The sequence below is a fragment of the Scatophagus argus genome, chromosome 21 (genome assembly GCF_020382885.2).
Source record: "Scatophagus argus isolate fScaArg1 chromosome 21, fScaArg1.pri, whole genome shotgun sequence".
NCBI classification, from domain to species: Eukaryota; Metazoa; Chordata; class Actinopteri; family Scatophagidae; genus Scatophagus; species Scatophagus argus.
The window spans coordinates 9,598,411-9,614,505 of NC_058513.1; the positions used below are offsets into that span (position 1 = coordinate 9,598,411).

General features: G+C 36.7%; 2 protein-coding genes across 9 annotated transcripts; one reads left to right on the forward strand and one right to left on the reverse strand.

The window, feature by feature from the left end:
• Nucleotides 1–196: 196 nt before the first annotated feature.
• On the reverse strand, nt 197–12,278 carry LOC124052873 (receptor-type tyrosine-protein phosphatase H-like). Of its 7 annotated transcripts, none has more exons than XM_046377630.1 (23): nt 11,950–12,278; nt 11,092–11,188; nt 10,068–10,337; nt 9,485–9,754; nt 8,893–9,162; nt 8,335–8,604; nt 7,752–8,021; nt 7,204–7,473; nt 6,621–6,890; nt 6,064–6,318; nt 5,224–5,484; nt 4,837–5,070; nt 3,920–4,183; nt 3,565–3,658; nt 3,422–3,469; nt 3,105–3,186; nt 2,886–2,976; nt 2,670–2,746; nt 2,278–2,412; nt 1,662–1,784; nt 1,262–1,422; nt 982–1,117; nt 197–334 (listed from the first exon to the last, which is right to left on the reverse strand). In XM_046377630.1, exons 1-23 carry the CDS (start codon nt 12,019–12,021, stop codon nt 197–199), a joined length of 4,158 nt encoding a protein of 1,385 aa, XP_046233586.1. In that variant the 5' UTR covers nt 12,022–12,278. The 7 variants fall into 7 exon arrangements, with proteins under 7 accessions (XP_046233586.1, XP_046233585.1, XP_046233588.1 ...); XM_046377629.1 differs by having other exon boundaries at nt 3,422–3,472; nt 11,950–12,277; XM_046377632.1 differs by lacking the exon at nt 8,893–9,162 and having other exon boundaries at nt 3,422–3,472; nt 11,950–12,277.
• Nucleotides 12,279–13,746: 1,468 nt separating this feature from the next.
• On the forward strand, nt 13,747–16,084 carry zgc:56095 (Ferritin, lower subunit-like). Of its 2 annotated transcripts, none has more exons than XM_046377650.1 (5): nt 13,747–13,901; nt 14,563–14,666; nt 14,844–14,990; nt 15,079–15,204; nt 15,482–16,084. In XM_046377650.1, the coding sequence occupies exons 2-5, from the start codon at nt 14,565–14,567 to the stop codon at nt 15,629–15,631; spliced, it is 525 nt and encodes a 174-aa protein (XP_046233606.1). In that variant the 5' UTR covers nt 13,747–13,901; nt 14,563–14,564; the 3' UTR covers nt 15,632–16,084. The 2 variants fall into 2 exon arrangements, with proteins under 2 accessions (XP_046233606.1, XP_046233607.1); XM_046377651.1 differs by lacking the exon at nt 13,747–13,901 and adding an exon at nt 14,427–14,445.
• The last annotated feature ends 11 nt before the right edge of the window (nt 16,085–16,095 follow it).

Genomic DNA, 16,095 nt, shown 5'->3' on the forward strand with positions numbered 1-16,095 from the left:
TAACAATAATAATGATGATAATGAATGATAATGATAATAAGGAACCAAAAAAGTAAATAAAGTGTGCTATGTATACACAGTAAAGATGTGTTTTTCATATGTACAGCTTATAACAATATAGACCATGTAGACTTTACAATTAGTTTTGAATTAATTGCACAAATGACTGACTGCAGGACTGTACATCTTATTTAGTTTAGGTATTTTGGTGCAGCTCTCGCAGTGCAGTGGCATTTTCATATATCATGTCTGCATTCTCATATATGTTCTCTTCAGTCTTCTCAATTGGCTCCAGGCAGTCCAAGATGCACTGGTGTAGGAAAACATACTGCGACTGAAAAGACAGAAACCACATCCCTTGGTCATTTGAAAAGCAGAACTGTGAATGTGGAGTGCATATGTACACACTGTATACTGGATGCCACTTCCTCGTTTGCATGTTGCCACGGAGTTAAAGGGTTAAACACATTAAACTGTGTAACTCTTAATGTTCTGTAAATTTTTACAAGCCTCAGAGTTTCCTAATAATGTGGGTCCAGCTTTTGTGTTTATGAAATTATTATTATTAATAATTATTAATATAATTCAGTGTCACAGCGAATGGAAATGTGCATATAAACACATCATGGTGGAGTCAACAATAAATGAGTGAATGCAAGATTTAAGGTCTTACGGAAAGAATTATCTCATAGTATTCTTTATGTCTTACATTCAAAGTGACCAAGTGTAATACAAGTACAGTACATATATATTAACCATAAAATTGGATACATTTTATTGTGCCTATTTTTGGATAATAAAAATCAGTTAGATAAACTTGTAAAACCTATATGGGACAGGAGACAGATCTGGTATGAGCAACTACATGGAAATCCAAGCATGATTTTTTGCTATAGTTTCAGTGTTTGCTTCACCAACTGTGGGTATCTTACTAAGGAAGTGGTAGCTCGGCCTGAAGCAACTTAATATGATCAGTTTTACCTCCATCTGCACCATGTGTGGTCGATTCAGTCTCATCTTGTGCACGAACTCTTTTATGCCCACGCCTCTTTCTTTCTCTAGCTGCTGAAGCAGCACATCTAGAGCAATGATAGTGCCTGTCCTCCCTACTCCAGCACTGACAGGCAGACACAAACAGAAAAGGTGTGATGGTCATCATTAGGTACATCAAAAGATATGATTGCAGCTATTCAGTTGGTGATTTTCATACAAAAGTGCCCAACAGCTGGCTCCAGACTTAAAACAAGCACTCATTCTATACCTGCAGTGAACTACAGTTGGTGATGTAGCCCCTTCTCTCTGTATGTGCTGTCTCACGAGTTCTCTGAACTGGATCAGGACTCCTGTGCCCTGTGGGACTCCATGGTCAGGCCAGACAGTAAAGTGAAAATGTTTCACTGTGCGCTCCTCTGAGGTTTTTTTCTATGAAGAAGGTTTACATAGAAGAGTTTAATTACTGCAGGTCTAATCTGAACCAATATAGTGACTGGTAATTGTATTATGTATTGTAATATATAATATCATCAAGCATCATCTTCTTTAAAAGCAAATATACACAAACTCAAACAATTTTCATTCATTTTGTTGTGCTCTGTGACTTGAATATGTATTAATAAACCCAACCTATTTAGTTACACCAAAAAAACTGAGCTGTTTCGTACATGTTTCACCATAAATTCCCTCAATGTCCAATTGGGCTCCTCTTGCTCATATCTTGTGATGACCAACAGCTCCCCGTAAAGGCAAGGCTTGCTTTCTGCAGGCCAGTATCGTTCACACTTGGTCTAGGAAAAAGAAGCATACAATAAATCAGAATCAGAAAAGACTTTATTGCCATTCTAAGTGAAGAGGTTTCACATTACCAGGAATTTGTCTTGGTGATTGGTGCATACATAGAACGTAACAAGTAACATATAATAGAAGAATAAAATAAAATAAAATAGAATAAGGGAAAACAAAATAAAATAAGATAAGTAAAATAAATATGCTTCTGGAGGTAGTCCAAAAGTGAGGTAGTGCAGGGTGGAGTATAGTGTAAGTGGGTGAAAAACAGTGCAAATGAACAGCAGGTGGATAATGACATGAGCAAAAATCAGTTACTAAATACCAGTCCTACCAACTGTAGCAATAGAAGAGGCAAGTGAGACCTAAACTGTCACCATGTGACAATATTCTAGGTATAAAAGCAAATGATTCACGAGGGCTCACTAAATTTTGAGTTTGTACTTCCTTTTAAATCTGGTAATAAAAGACCTGTAATTCCCCACGGAAACTCACCCGTCCTCCCTCAGTGCAGTTGGTTACCATGACGATGCCTTTCACTCTTTGTTCCCAGACCATCCTCCAGAAATCATTGACTGTGGAAGGCAGAGGACCCTGAGTGGCGATGTACTCTCTGTTGCTGTTGTATCCCTGAGAAGCAGTTGGCAAAATTATATTTTCACAGTTAACACTATGAAATAAAATTTTATGCTCATGAGGTGACATAAAGTCAGCAGAAATTGTTAGATGTCAAATGACTGTGCATGTGCTGCTGTTTTAGCAGTTATTTGTTTGCAACTGTGGTAACTTCTCTCCAGACAGTGAACATTTCAGATTTTTCAAATCTGTTCTTTCTTACTGTGTTTTTTGACAGCTTTATTAAATGATTGCTATCAGGTAATACTTACTGGCATGTAACTGGCATTAATGTAGTCAGAGTCTGCATTGGGAGTTGATGTGGTTAGCCTCACCCGACACCAATCATCTAGGATGAAAAAAACAGGATGGTTTAAGTGCAATGCACAAAAAGAGCCACAGCTGCACTCAGTCAGTCAGTGGATCTGGACCATTTCATAACTCTCTGTTGCTTGTAATGGTTCAGCAGTCAGAGGACACGGGCTTACATGGCAGGACATTATTGAAACGATTCTTTGGTTTGTTCTCAGGTAGAAGAGCTTCCCTTTTTGTCTGTTCTGTGCCAACAGCAATGAGGCTCTGCATGACAGAAAAGAAATTAAACAATTAACCCCAACTGTACACATACAATATTACTATTGCATGTGTACTATACAAAAAAAGGAAGAAATAGCAGAGGAAGAACAAAATACAATTAGCTTTTGTACCTCATATTCCTCACTGAAACCCCTGTTCTCATCCCCACTTAACTGGCGAAAATGGTCAGGAAACTTTGCCACTGAAATAGCTCTGAGAAAAAAATAATAATAACAAAATTCATGTCATGTTGTATACCTAATGATCTTAGGTATACAGAATAAAGATTGACATTTATCATAGTGACTGTATATTTTCAAATGTGGTTACCAATTATTTATCTCCCAAACAGGCTTCATTTGCTTCATTTTACAGAACATAATGTTCTCATTTTTATCAATTTTACCGGACAGAGTGGTGTTAATAAAAAAAAACAAATTATACTTACTTGCACTTTTTCTCAGGTAGTTTGGAGCCACCAATGAATGACTTTTTTCTGCTGTGGGAAAGAAGCAATGAGGTTCACTGATTGAGTCTGATGAGTGTGTGTCAGTGAGATATTGTAACTATAGTCACGAAGGCAGCACTAACCTGATAATATCTGGCCTTTTAAGAAATATGAAGACTGCCAGACAGGCCAGGACAGCAAAAAGCAGCACAGCAACTACTGCTCCTGCAATGACTCCTATGGGAAGCAAATTCTGGGTTAAATGATAAATAGATACTCAACACAACAGTGTCATCTCCACTTGCATCAGAATCCGATTTATTTTCCCACTAGGATACATTTTGTAATGCAACAAAAAATGTGAAAGACCAAACACCAAACAAGTCGATACAAACTAAGTGATGCTAAACAGCACAATGAAAAGGAAAAATAAGAATATATTGTTTAATTTTTAAATTAGAAATATTTCTATATGGTAATAAAGTCACTATGACTCACCCCTTGGATCAGTAGAACATGAAAAAACAAATGGTTCAGAGTTTCTTAAGTCCCCAGACAGTGAACCAAAAGACACCTCATATGTTCTGGCAGGTGAGAATCCAGATAATTTGACCCTCTGTTTCCCATCTTCATTCACTGTGTAAGTTTTCCCAGTCACGTTCACCTCCACTTCAGTCCACACACCATCTGGTTTATTCCAGACAATAGAGACAGAATAGCCACCTGCCCAGTACTCACAGTGAGCACTTAAATCTGGAGGAACTGAGTAAAACAAGAGGAAACCTTTACAGTTTTGTCACAATCAACAGCACATAGCGGCATATTTCACTTCTATACTGAAAACACACAGATTTGATAGAAATTACCAAACATTTTAAGATCTGCTAAAAGAAACACCAAAACTAAAATGAAAATTGATTAACAGCTCATAAAATTCAACATTCATCAATATTTTGGGGTTTGGACTGTTGGTCGCAAAGAAATGGCAATTTAAAAACACCACTCTGGACTCTGGGTACATGTGGGCAATTGTGTGATGAAGCACTGAAACGTGTGAATAAATGTAATACTGTAAGGTGACAGTGTTCAGGAGTTTGCTTGAAACTACTAGCGGGCATTTCTTTTTTTATTTTTTTTTTTGACTCTGATTTAATAATCAGACAAACTGATTATTAACTGAACTAGTTATCACTGAATTACCACTGACATTAAAAATAATCAATATAAATCACATAAGACCCTTTCAAAAAATGCTAATAATTTGTGTTACATAAATAAAGGCATTGTAAAAGAACACAAAAAACCTAAACTGATTACATGATTGATCAAGGAACCAAAACAGAGACAGAGAACATTACTAATACTTCACATCATTTCAGTTTAAAATGCAGAAAAATGTTCAGATTTATACTTACGGATTGTCACCGGGCAGTCATACTGTCGAAAGATTTTGGAATTTTTTTCATAATCAAGAGTGACATTATAGGTTGCACCAGGGTAAAGGCCAGTAAATGTCACATTGCTACTGACACTATCACCAACATGAGTTTGTGATTCATAAGTGGCATTTGCAGTTGAGAACAGGCCATCAATCATTCCTTGGATCGTTGTGTTTGTAACATGCCAGGTTACACTAGCACAGTCCATGGCTGAAATGAATGAAAAACAGCAGACAAAAGCTTAATTTGTTAGTTGTTTGCACAAAAGTAAAAGAAAATTTGTGTTTTCTTTGCAAATTTACATGTGAAACAATGTTATAAGTCATATGGCAACATATCTACTTACAGCAATTCTGTATATACCTGTTACTGTGAAGTCATTATAAGCAGTACTGTTGAGTCCAAAGAATGATGTGATCACACTAAATGGATATTCAGTTCCAGGCTTGAGAGACTGGAAAAAGTGCGACACAACTTTCCTGGAGTTATCTGGGTGAAACTGCAAATGTTCCCCATTAAAATGAAGAAAATAGCTCCAGTTTTTATCCACCGTCACATTCCACTCCAGGGTTATGGCAGTCGCAGAGCGTTCAGTCACCCTGACCAAATCCACCACTGAGGGAACTGATAACAAAAGGCTTTGGTCACCAAAAAGTTAAGGCTGTGCATCTTAAAACACACACAAACACATACACATACACACACACCATACAATAAAGAATGAAGTTTGGAATCTTAAAAGAAAATTAGAACAAAAGCTTTAGACCTGAAGATAAATCCTACATATTATGACATATTTTAGAGAAAGTGAAGTTAAGCCTTTACAACTTTGACACCTGTGAAGATTTATCTCAATTATCCAGACTGTATAAGGCCATGTCCGGGTCACTATCTACTGGCTGCGTATTCCATCAAACTCAAATTCTTAGTAACAATTTTCTGCCTTTTTACTGCAGTTTTTTGCTGGTCTGACTTCGATTATCAATTAACTCTTCTGCATGATAAATAAGTAGAATGAAGAAAGGTGATATAATGTTGGGTTCCTCTAAACTCTACATCTTTTAACTTTCATTCCATGCTGATACTTTCTCAAAAATTAGATGATCAACACCCCCTCTATTCTTAAAACTTCACATTAAATATTGTCATAGAGCTCCATTCTTGCTCTTGTTGTAGGCCAGTATCAGAGGAAAAACATCTTACCAGTGGCTGCAGTGCAATCTACGCCACTGCTTTTGACATTTTCAAACAGAGTGAAGAGAATGCAATCATATTTAGTCCCACTTGTGAGTCCCGGGATTGTGTGTTTAGTTGGTGTTTGTCCTGTTGCAGTCACATTTATTTCTGTTCCATTGAACAGGAGTGTATATTTGACAATATTATCCACTTTTTTCCACTGCAGAGTTATGCTGGTCTCATTTTGTGTCAACGCATTCACATCCTTCGCATTTTCAGGAGCTGAAAAGATAAAGCATTAACTGTTAGATTAGAGAAAGTACACAGTTAAGGACATCATCTTCTTTTATTCACTGCAGAGTTAAATTTGTCGCAGTTTGTCCAACTGATTGAAACTCTTCTGTATTTGATATTATATTTGATATGTAAAAAGATATGAAAGTCTGTATATTAGATATTTCAAATTTTATCTTGGTCAACAAGTGACGACAGAGCAAACTGTGAAAGTGATAATTACAAATATAGCACTTTATCTTTTAATCACAAGAAAAATGTGTACATTTGTATACTCAGAAATCACTTACCTGTGACAGCTTCAAATGTGTATCCAATACTTTTGACTCCCTCAAACACAGTGAAGAGAATGAAATTATATCTTGTCCCAGCAGTAAGTGAAGAGACCACATGTGTGACTGATGTCTCATCAGAAGATGCAGTGATATTTTCCATCATGACATTGCCATTGTTATCACATTGTAAGATGTATGTTGAGATGCTGTTAACTTTGTCCCACTTCAGAGTTATACTGCTCTCATTTTGTGTCACCACAGTCACAGAAATCACATTTTCAGGAGCTGAAACAACAAAGAGTTGACAGTTTTAGCAGAGAAATCACACAGTTAAGTACATTATCCTCTTGTATTCACGGCAGAGTTATATTCGGCTCAGTTTGTCCAGCTGTTTTCAACTCTTCTATATTACAAGGAACTAGAATGTAAAGAGACATGAATCCTATACGGCATATAATCATGTCCGTATAGTAGATATTTCAAGTTTTGTTTTGCTCAGCTGACAAAGAGAAAAGTGATAATGAGGAAATATAACATGTTTTCTGTGATCACAACCAAAAATACCTGATTCCAAAGGTATACTGAAAAGATCACTTACCTGTGACAGCTTCAAATGGGAATCCAGTGCTAGCGACCCCATCCAACACAGTGAAAAGAATGAAATTATATCTTGTCCCAACAGTAAGTGAAGAGACCACATGTGTGACTGATGTCTCATCAGAAGATGCAGTGATATTTTCCGTCATGACATTGCCACTGTTATTATATTGTAGGATGTATGTTGAGATGTTGTTAACTTTCTCCCACTTCAGAGTTATACTGCTCTTGTCTTGTGTCACCACAGTCACAGAATTCACATTTTCAGGAACTGAGAAGACAAAGAGTTGACAGTTTCAGCAGAAAAGGTATACAATTGAGGGCATAATCCACTCCAAAGTTATATTGATCTCAATTTGTTGAACTGATTCAAATTTTTCTGTATTAAAAAAAATTAGAATGTAAAGAGACGTGAATCCTCTTAAATATACAGCATATTATTTTGCCCAGCTGACAAAGAGATTAGTGATAATGAGGAAATATAACATGTTTTCTGTGATCACAACCAAAAATACCTGATTCCAAAGGTATACTGAAAAGATCACTTACCTGTGACAGCTTCAAATGGGAATCCAGTGCTAGCGACCCCATCCAACACAGTGAAGAGAATGAAATTATATCTTGTCCCAGCAGTAAGTGAAGAGACCACATGTGTGACTGATGTCTCATCCGAAGATGCAGTGATATTTTCCGTCATGACATTGCCATTGTTATCATATTGTAGGATGTATGTTGAGTTGTTGTCAACTTTCTCCCACTTCAGAGTTATACTGCTCTCATTTTGTGTCACCACAGTCACAGAAATCACACTTTCAGGAGCTGAAACAACAAAGAGTTGACAGTTTTAGCAGAGAAATCACACAGTTAAGTACATTATCCTCTTGTATTCACGGCAGAGTTATATTTGGCTCAGTTTGTCCAGCTGTTTTCAACTCTTCTATATTACAAGAAACTAGAATGTAAAGGGACATGAATCCTATACAGCATATAATCATGTCCGTATAGTAGATATTTCAAGTTTTGTTTTGCTCAACTGACAAAGAGAAAAGTGATAATGAGGAAATATAACGTGTTTTCTGTGATCACAACCAAAAATACCTGATTCCAAAGGTATACTGAAAAGATCACTTACCTGTGACAGCTTCAAATGGGAATCCAGTGCTAGTGACCCCATCCAACACAGTGAAGAGAATGAAATTATATCTTGTCCCAGCAGTAAGTGAAGAGACCACATGTGTGACTGATGTCTCATCAGAAGATGCAGTGATATTTTCCGTCATGACATTGCCACTGTTATTATATTGTAGGATGTATGTTGAGATGCTGTTAACTTTCTCCCACTTCAGAGTTATACTGCTCTTGTCTTGTGTCACCACAGTCACAGAATTCACATTTTCAGGAACTGAAACAACAAAGAGTTGATAGTTTCAGCAGAAAAGGTATACAATTGAGGGCATAATCCACTTTTATTCACTCCAAAGTTACATTGATCTCAATTTGTTCAACTGATTCAAATTCTTCTGTATTTCAAGAAGCTAGAATGTAAAGAGATGTGAATCCTCTTAAATATACAGCATATTGTTTTGCCCAGCTGAGAAAGAGAAAAGTGATAATGAGGAAATATAACATGTTTTCTGTGATCACAACCAAAAATACCTGATTCCAAAGGTATACTGAAAAGATCACTTACCTGTGACAGCTTCAAATGTGTGTCCAGTGCTATTGACTCCCTCAAACACAGTGAAGAGAATGAAATTATATCTTGTCCCAACAGTAAGTGAAGAGACCACATGTGTGACTGATGTCTCATCAGAAGATGCAGTGATATTTTCCCTCATGACATTGCCATTGTTATCATATTGTAGGATGTATGTTGAGTTGTTGTCAACTTTCTCCCACTTCAGAGTTATACTGCTCTCATTTTGTGTCACCACAGTCACAGAAATCACATTTTCAGGAGCTGAAACAACAAAGAGTTGACAGTTTTAGCAGAGAAATCACACAGTTAAGTACATTATCCTCTTGTATTCACGGCAGAGTTATATTTGGCTCAGTTTGTCCAGCTGTTTTCAACTCTTCTATATTACAAGGAACTAGAATGACTACAATGTAAAAGGACATGAATCCTATACGGCGTATAATCATGTCTGTATAGTAGATATTTCAAGTTTTGTTTTGCTCAACTGACAAAGAGAAAAGTGATAATGAGGAAATATAACATGTTTTCTGTGATCACAACCAAAAATACCTGATTCCAAAGGTATACTGAAAAGATCACTTACCTGTGACAGCTTCAAATGGGCGTCCAGTGCTAGTGACCCCATCCAACACAGTGAAGAGAATGAAATTATATCTTGTCCCAACAGTAAGTGAAGAGACCACATGTGTGACTGATGTCTCATCAGAAGATGCAGTGATATTTTCCCTCATGCCATTTCCATTGTTATCATATTGTAGGATGTATGTTGAGATGCTGTTAACTTTCTCCCACTTCAGAGTTATACTGCTCTCATTTTGTGTCACCACAGTCACAGAAATCACATTTTCAGGAGCTGAAACAACAAAGAGTTGACAGTTTTAGCAGAGAAATCGCACAGTTAAGTACATTATCCTCTTGTATTCACGGCAGAGTTATATTCGGCTCAGTTTGTCCAGCTGTTTTCAACTCTTCTATATTACAAGGAACTAGAATGTAAAGAGACATGAATCCTATACGGCATATAATCATGTCCGTATAGTAGATATTTCAAGTTTTGTTTTGCTCAACTGACAAAGAGAAAAGTGATAATGAGGAAATATAACATGTTTTCTGTGATCACAACCAAAAATACTTGATTCCAAATGTATACTGAAAAGGTCACTTACCTGTGACAGCTTCAAATGGGAATCCAGTGCTATTGACCCCATCCAACACAGTGAAGAGAATGAAATTATATCTTGTCCCAACAGTAAGTGAAGAGACCACATGTGTGACTGATGCCCCATCAGAAGATGCAGTGATATTTTCCGTCATGACATTGCCACTGTTATTATATTGTAAGATGTATGTTAAGATGTTGTTAACTTTGTCCCACATCAGAGTTATACTGCTCTCATTTTGTGTCACCACAGTCACAGAGTTCACATTTTCAGGAGCTGAAACAACAAAGAGTTGACAGTTTTATTACAGAAAGCAAACATTATCCACCTTCACCCATTGCAGTTATATTGATCTCAGCTTGTCCCACTGCTTTCAACTCTTCTGTATTTGGAGGAGCTGAAATGGAAGACTTGCAAAATAACAATTAACTGACCTTTGTTTTTTAAATGGCAGGATAACCCTAATAAAATTTTCAGTCACAGTCAGTCAAAAATAGCAAGACCAACCTGTTACACAGAAACTTTAAATGACATGCATGTTATTACCATCTAAGCTCTTGCTATGTGGCTTTATGAGAGGAATACTCACATTCCTGTAAATGCGGTTGTGTTTACTCTGTTACTTCTGAAATTTTCAAGAGGTGTTAAGAAAGTGAAGTTGTGTTCACTCATATTTGTTAAATCTGAGATTGTATGTGTGACTCAGTGTTCCTCACACTCAGCAGCATATATATGTTATATGTCTTTTTCACTGTAGCTAACCAATTTTTACCCACTGCAGAGTTATACTGGTATCAATTTGTCTAACTGAACCGAATTCAAACACTTTAGCATTCGGAGGGAATAGAATGTAAATAATAACTTGCATTTGTCCTCCAAATCCATAAAATCATCATCCAGTTTTATTTCTGATGATGAATAGGTACCATAGTGAAAGTTATAATTACATATAAATATGGCAATTTGTCAAAACAATCAGTCGATTGCAATAAAAATGCGTGAATGTAAACATTTCAAAAGTCATACTTACGTGAATTTGTCACTGAAACAGTTGTCATTGGAGCGGTTGGCAGTGTTTCTGTCGGATTCGTTTCAAGTGTGGATGTTGTGCTGGAATAAGTGGTGCCCTAAGAACAGGAGTCATCGGGTCACAGAAAAATATAGAGAATATAACAATATTATAAAAGATAATAAAATTATCTTAGATTTAGAAAATAACATGAAAATCTAATTTCATGCTGGACAAAATTGCCAGAAGTGTTCATCTATGGGAGCTACGCAGCTGCGAGAACTCTCACGTTATGTCTGAGTATCCCAAAGTTATGTTTTAGCATTTTTTAAAGTATATCTCTAAATCAAATTGCTGCTAAAATGGCTGACAAACAAATTCATGTTTGAATGTACGATCATTGTTTTATTTTGTTTTTTAAATTATAGCAAATCTTATTCATTAAATGCACATATTTGTGCACTATAGTTACAGCAGATAGCTTTCATGGGCTACATTTTCTACCAAGACATGGCATTCAAAACATCAACAGTATCCAGCTAAATCACCCTGTATAAATTATGCAATGCACAGAGCTCCATTTATATTTTACATTATTTCTTCATGTTTGCTTGTGTGAGGAAGTGAATGAAAATGGATTACTGCTGCAGAAAAAGAATGAAGGCATATTTCAACATCTGAAAAAGTTCATCATTCTGAAGTAGGGCGAGTCTTTTTGTTTTCTGTAAATACTGATATTTCAGACAAAGCAATTCCACTGTCAGGCAATGAGGCTTCACTGTGGTTTTGACACTATCGTTTCCTTTTGTTGCGTACAACCTTTTAGAGAATAAAGGCACACTATCATTAACATCAAAGCTGAAGGTAAAAAAAACTTACCACAAGCAGACTCAGGAAGAGGCAGCCCAGCAAGTGTTCTGAGACAATTTTAAAAGATAAAGGCTTCATCATTGTTACAGTTTCTAAGGAACACACATACTATGAACTTGATAATTCCTCTGTTGTCCCCAGCTTCAAGATTCTATTTTCAGTACTACCACTGACATGCTGACGTAGACAACAACACTTAAGGCTTGCAAAGAATGTCTTCGTCCCTGGGCTGCCAAAGTCCAATATTAACTTTATTCCAGTGCTGTTGACTTTTAATTCTTAACCATGTCCTCCTTCTGTAACCTCTGGTCCCTTCTCATATAGGCAAGTGACTAAGTAAATTGCTGCTTCTCCTTTTTGGCCTTGTACAACCACAGAGACCTTTGCCCCGCCTTTACTTCCTTATTAACGGTTAAAGTGTACATGTTTTACATATTTATTCATGATAATTGCTCAACAGCTGCTATATAGTAATCATAACCAGTTTCATGTTTGTGACCGTCTGTGTACTATTAGAATGTGAATGTTATTAATCATTTTAAATTTCTTACATTATTATATGATTTCTTAATCAAAGTGACCGTCTAATCCATCTATCTATCTATCTATCCACACTAGTACTGGTTTCACAGAAGATTTGCTTTTGGTTTCACCGCACTGTCTCTGGGGGGGTGATATTTATAGATTGCTTGTGGTTGAAATGTTTAAGGAACTACAAAAACACCCCTAACACGTTTTTGTAAAAAACATGACAGCATTTACAATCTCACATTATGGCACAGCGTCCAATAACAGCGGTGTTACATCAAAGAGAACACTGTCCAGTGTCCAATGGGGAAACTTTAGGAGGAAGTTAAACATCATAATTATCATCTTTTCCCCAATCCTTAAATATTGCATAATATTAGTCATAAACAGGACAACTATAATGAACTTCCTTATTATATATTGAGCATAACCAATGCTTGTTTTAAAATGCCCATTTATTCAACATTTATGGAAATGTGTATTTTATGATATTTGGCCACTACCCCAACTATAATTTCCTTATCACTCTAAGACTGGCATTATGAAGGTATGAAGAAGTGGAATTCATGTTCAGAATGGTCCTCATGTTTTTTGAGTCTTAGTTCTTAATACATACAAAAAAAATTCTGGCTAAACAATTTCAAAGGTCAATAAATGTTTTAAAACTAACAGCTCCTGCTGGACTTTGCTAGCACCATAAATAAGCCCTACAGAAAAAACAGATGAAACACTCACATTTAAAACTGTATTTATTTGTCTAATCACTTTGTTGTAACTGAAACATTTTAATACAATATATAACATATATATCAAACAGCATGTGTGGTCATACTGTACAGTATCTGTGTTATATAACACTAACAAGTTGGATAAGTTCCTACACAATTGTTATGCACTGGCAGTAATGCTGATAAGCTAATTTATGACTTTGATAGCAACCGTTTCAGTTGCCTCTTTTGATCCACTCTCCCAGAATTTTAAACATACTGCAGCGTATATACAATAACTGTGCTACATCTCTCCTTAAAACCACCCAAGTTTCTGGACGTGTTCCCCAACCCGGTATGCTTCCCATTTCCACACACATACCTTCATTATTGTCTGGTCTGTTCACTGTGGCGTTTGTTCAAGTAACGTCACAAGAAATTAATTTCATTTAAAATTATTATAATAATTAGCAGATCCAATATTGTTTTTTAAGCAATTTGTTGAGGTCGGGGTGAACGTACAATCCGTGAGTTAGACACTCAGGTTGTCTGAAATATAATGTGTCCACAGACAAACAAGAGGTGGCAGTACTGATGTACAGAGAATATAAATTCACAGTAGCTACCGTTGGCTGGGGGAGGGTCACTGTCCGTGGTGTGTAAACAAGAAGATACAGGCAGCCACGGTGTTGGCTAAGTGGAGTTAATGTTACCTTCACAGACCAAGTGAGTGACAAAAAACAAAAGTAACATTGACCTGTAATAGAATAACTCAACTTTAACGACAGTCTGGCTCAGCTAACACAGCGTTACAGGTTACCCAGGCTGTTAATGCTTATGTTGATGCTAGCGATAGCTAAACTTTCAGCATGCGACTATTGCTACCCGTCAGCCTTGACTTATCAGAGTTAAATTGGTTGTTAGTTCGTTTTTTTATGTGATTTCAGTAAACGAACTAAACTATACTCAGGTTTTGAGGCTAATTAACGTTGTCTTTACTTCACTTTATCTAATTGATATCATTCGAACTGAAATTCGCAGCTATCAAGATGTGCTAACGTTAGCATTGCCTTCATTTGGTTATAGTCGTTAAAGCACAGTTGAATTCAGTTCACTTCGTAACACATGACGACAGTATGGCCGATGGTTTACTAAAGCTCTTAAACACCGGTTACTTAAAAGGTGTGTAGAAAAGCGGTGCAGAAACTTGACGAGCTCACTTGCGAGGGTGAGTGAGCAAAAGCGTTTGCTAGCCAGGTTAGCTGGAGAGGTATATTCTGTTATTTTCTTTTCTGGATTGTTTGTTGTTGTTGTTTGATGAGGAGCTTATTAGTTGTTTTGGTTTACATTATTATCCATTATTATTATTATTATTTCTGTCTTTTAGAAATGCAGTCTGTGGTAAAACAAAACCTCCATTCGGAGACCGAGGGAGACGTCAACAAACTCATCAACCTCAAGCTCAGTGCATCCTACACCTATCTTGCTCTGGTACGGTTTCTCTAATGAGTAACGTTAATCAACATCGGTATGGTTTCTCTGTGACTTTTCATATTAAGTGTTTAAATAATGTTAAAACGATAGATATTTTTCCTCTTTGAAGGGAATGTTTTTTGTCACGCCTGCATTGGAATCCCCCTGAATACAGCGTTTCTTTCATCTCTGTAGGGGATGTATTTTGACAGGGATGATGTTGCCTTGCCAAAGTTCTCCAGTTTTTTCTTGGAGCGCTCAGTGAAAGAGAGGGAACAGGCTGAGAAGCTGCTGGAATATCAGAATATGAGAGGAGGAAGAATTTTGCTTCAGACTATTGCTGTAAGTACACAATGTCCATCCCCCTCATTATTGATAAGATTTGTACATTTCTTGATATATATGTTTATCTGAGTATCAAATGTTCTAGAAACCAAGTAGAGAGGATTGGAGAGGTGGCCTGGATGCAATGTCCTTTTCCCTGGACTACCAGAAGTCTCTTAACACATGTATTCTCGATGTGCACCGCAGAGCTGGCGTCCACAGCGACCCTCACGTAAGTCTGGCACTGAGGTAGATATAACTGCCACTTGTGCTAAGGCTGTTGTTCAGCTGTGAGATAATCAATATGGTGTGAAACAGATACACTGTCACACATTGAAAGTACTTTTCTGTGTGAGTTCAATTCCGCATAATTAGTGTCAGGAAGATTTAAGGGGTGTTTATTCTCTTCATTATTAACCTTACAATAATTTATTTCCTAATTGGCCACCTTAATAACTTTGTTTGACATACATCTTACTCATTGTTTTCTGTCTTTCTTTGTTTTGTAGCTGTGTGACTTCCTCGAGCAGCACTTCCTCACTGACAGCCATGACACCATCAAGAAGCTGGGTGATTACATTGGCAGTCTGACCCGCATCACTGCGTCCGAGACACACGGCTCTATGGGAGAATACCTCTTTGATAAACACACTCTGTAAAGGTCACAGCAGCACAGTTACTCAAGCTCCATATTTCAAAAGATACACAGAGTCAAGAGGGCAACAGTCCCTCACACTGTGCATTCTTCTCCGTTAAGAAAATTGCAAAATATTTTTACAGTTTACCACACATGTCACTATTGTACCAATGGCACAGGAGAAGTTCTCTGCAAAATAACAGAAAATACCTCAATTCTTCTTGAAAATTGGAAAAATAATAATGTCATTAATATAGTGCTAAAATTTTTCCTAAGCTGTTAAAATGAGTCACATTTTTATGAAGACTCGATTGTATCATGTCATGCATTCCAGTTGGTCAGAGGTTTCATCCTACACAAATATTTTGTATAATGCTAACTATTTTGAGTCAAACAAGTTTTTTTTTTTTTTTTTTTTAAGCATCGGAGATTTGAAATATCACTGAAATGCTGAATAAAGATCAGTTTAAGGAGAGAGATATTGTC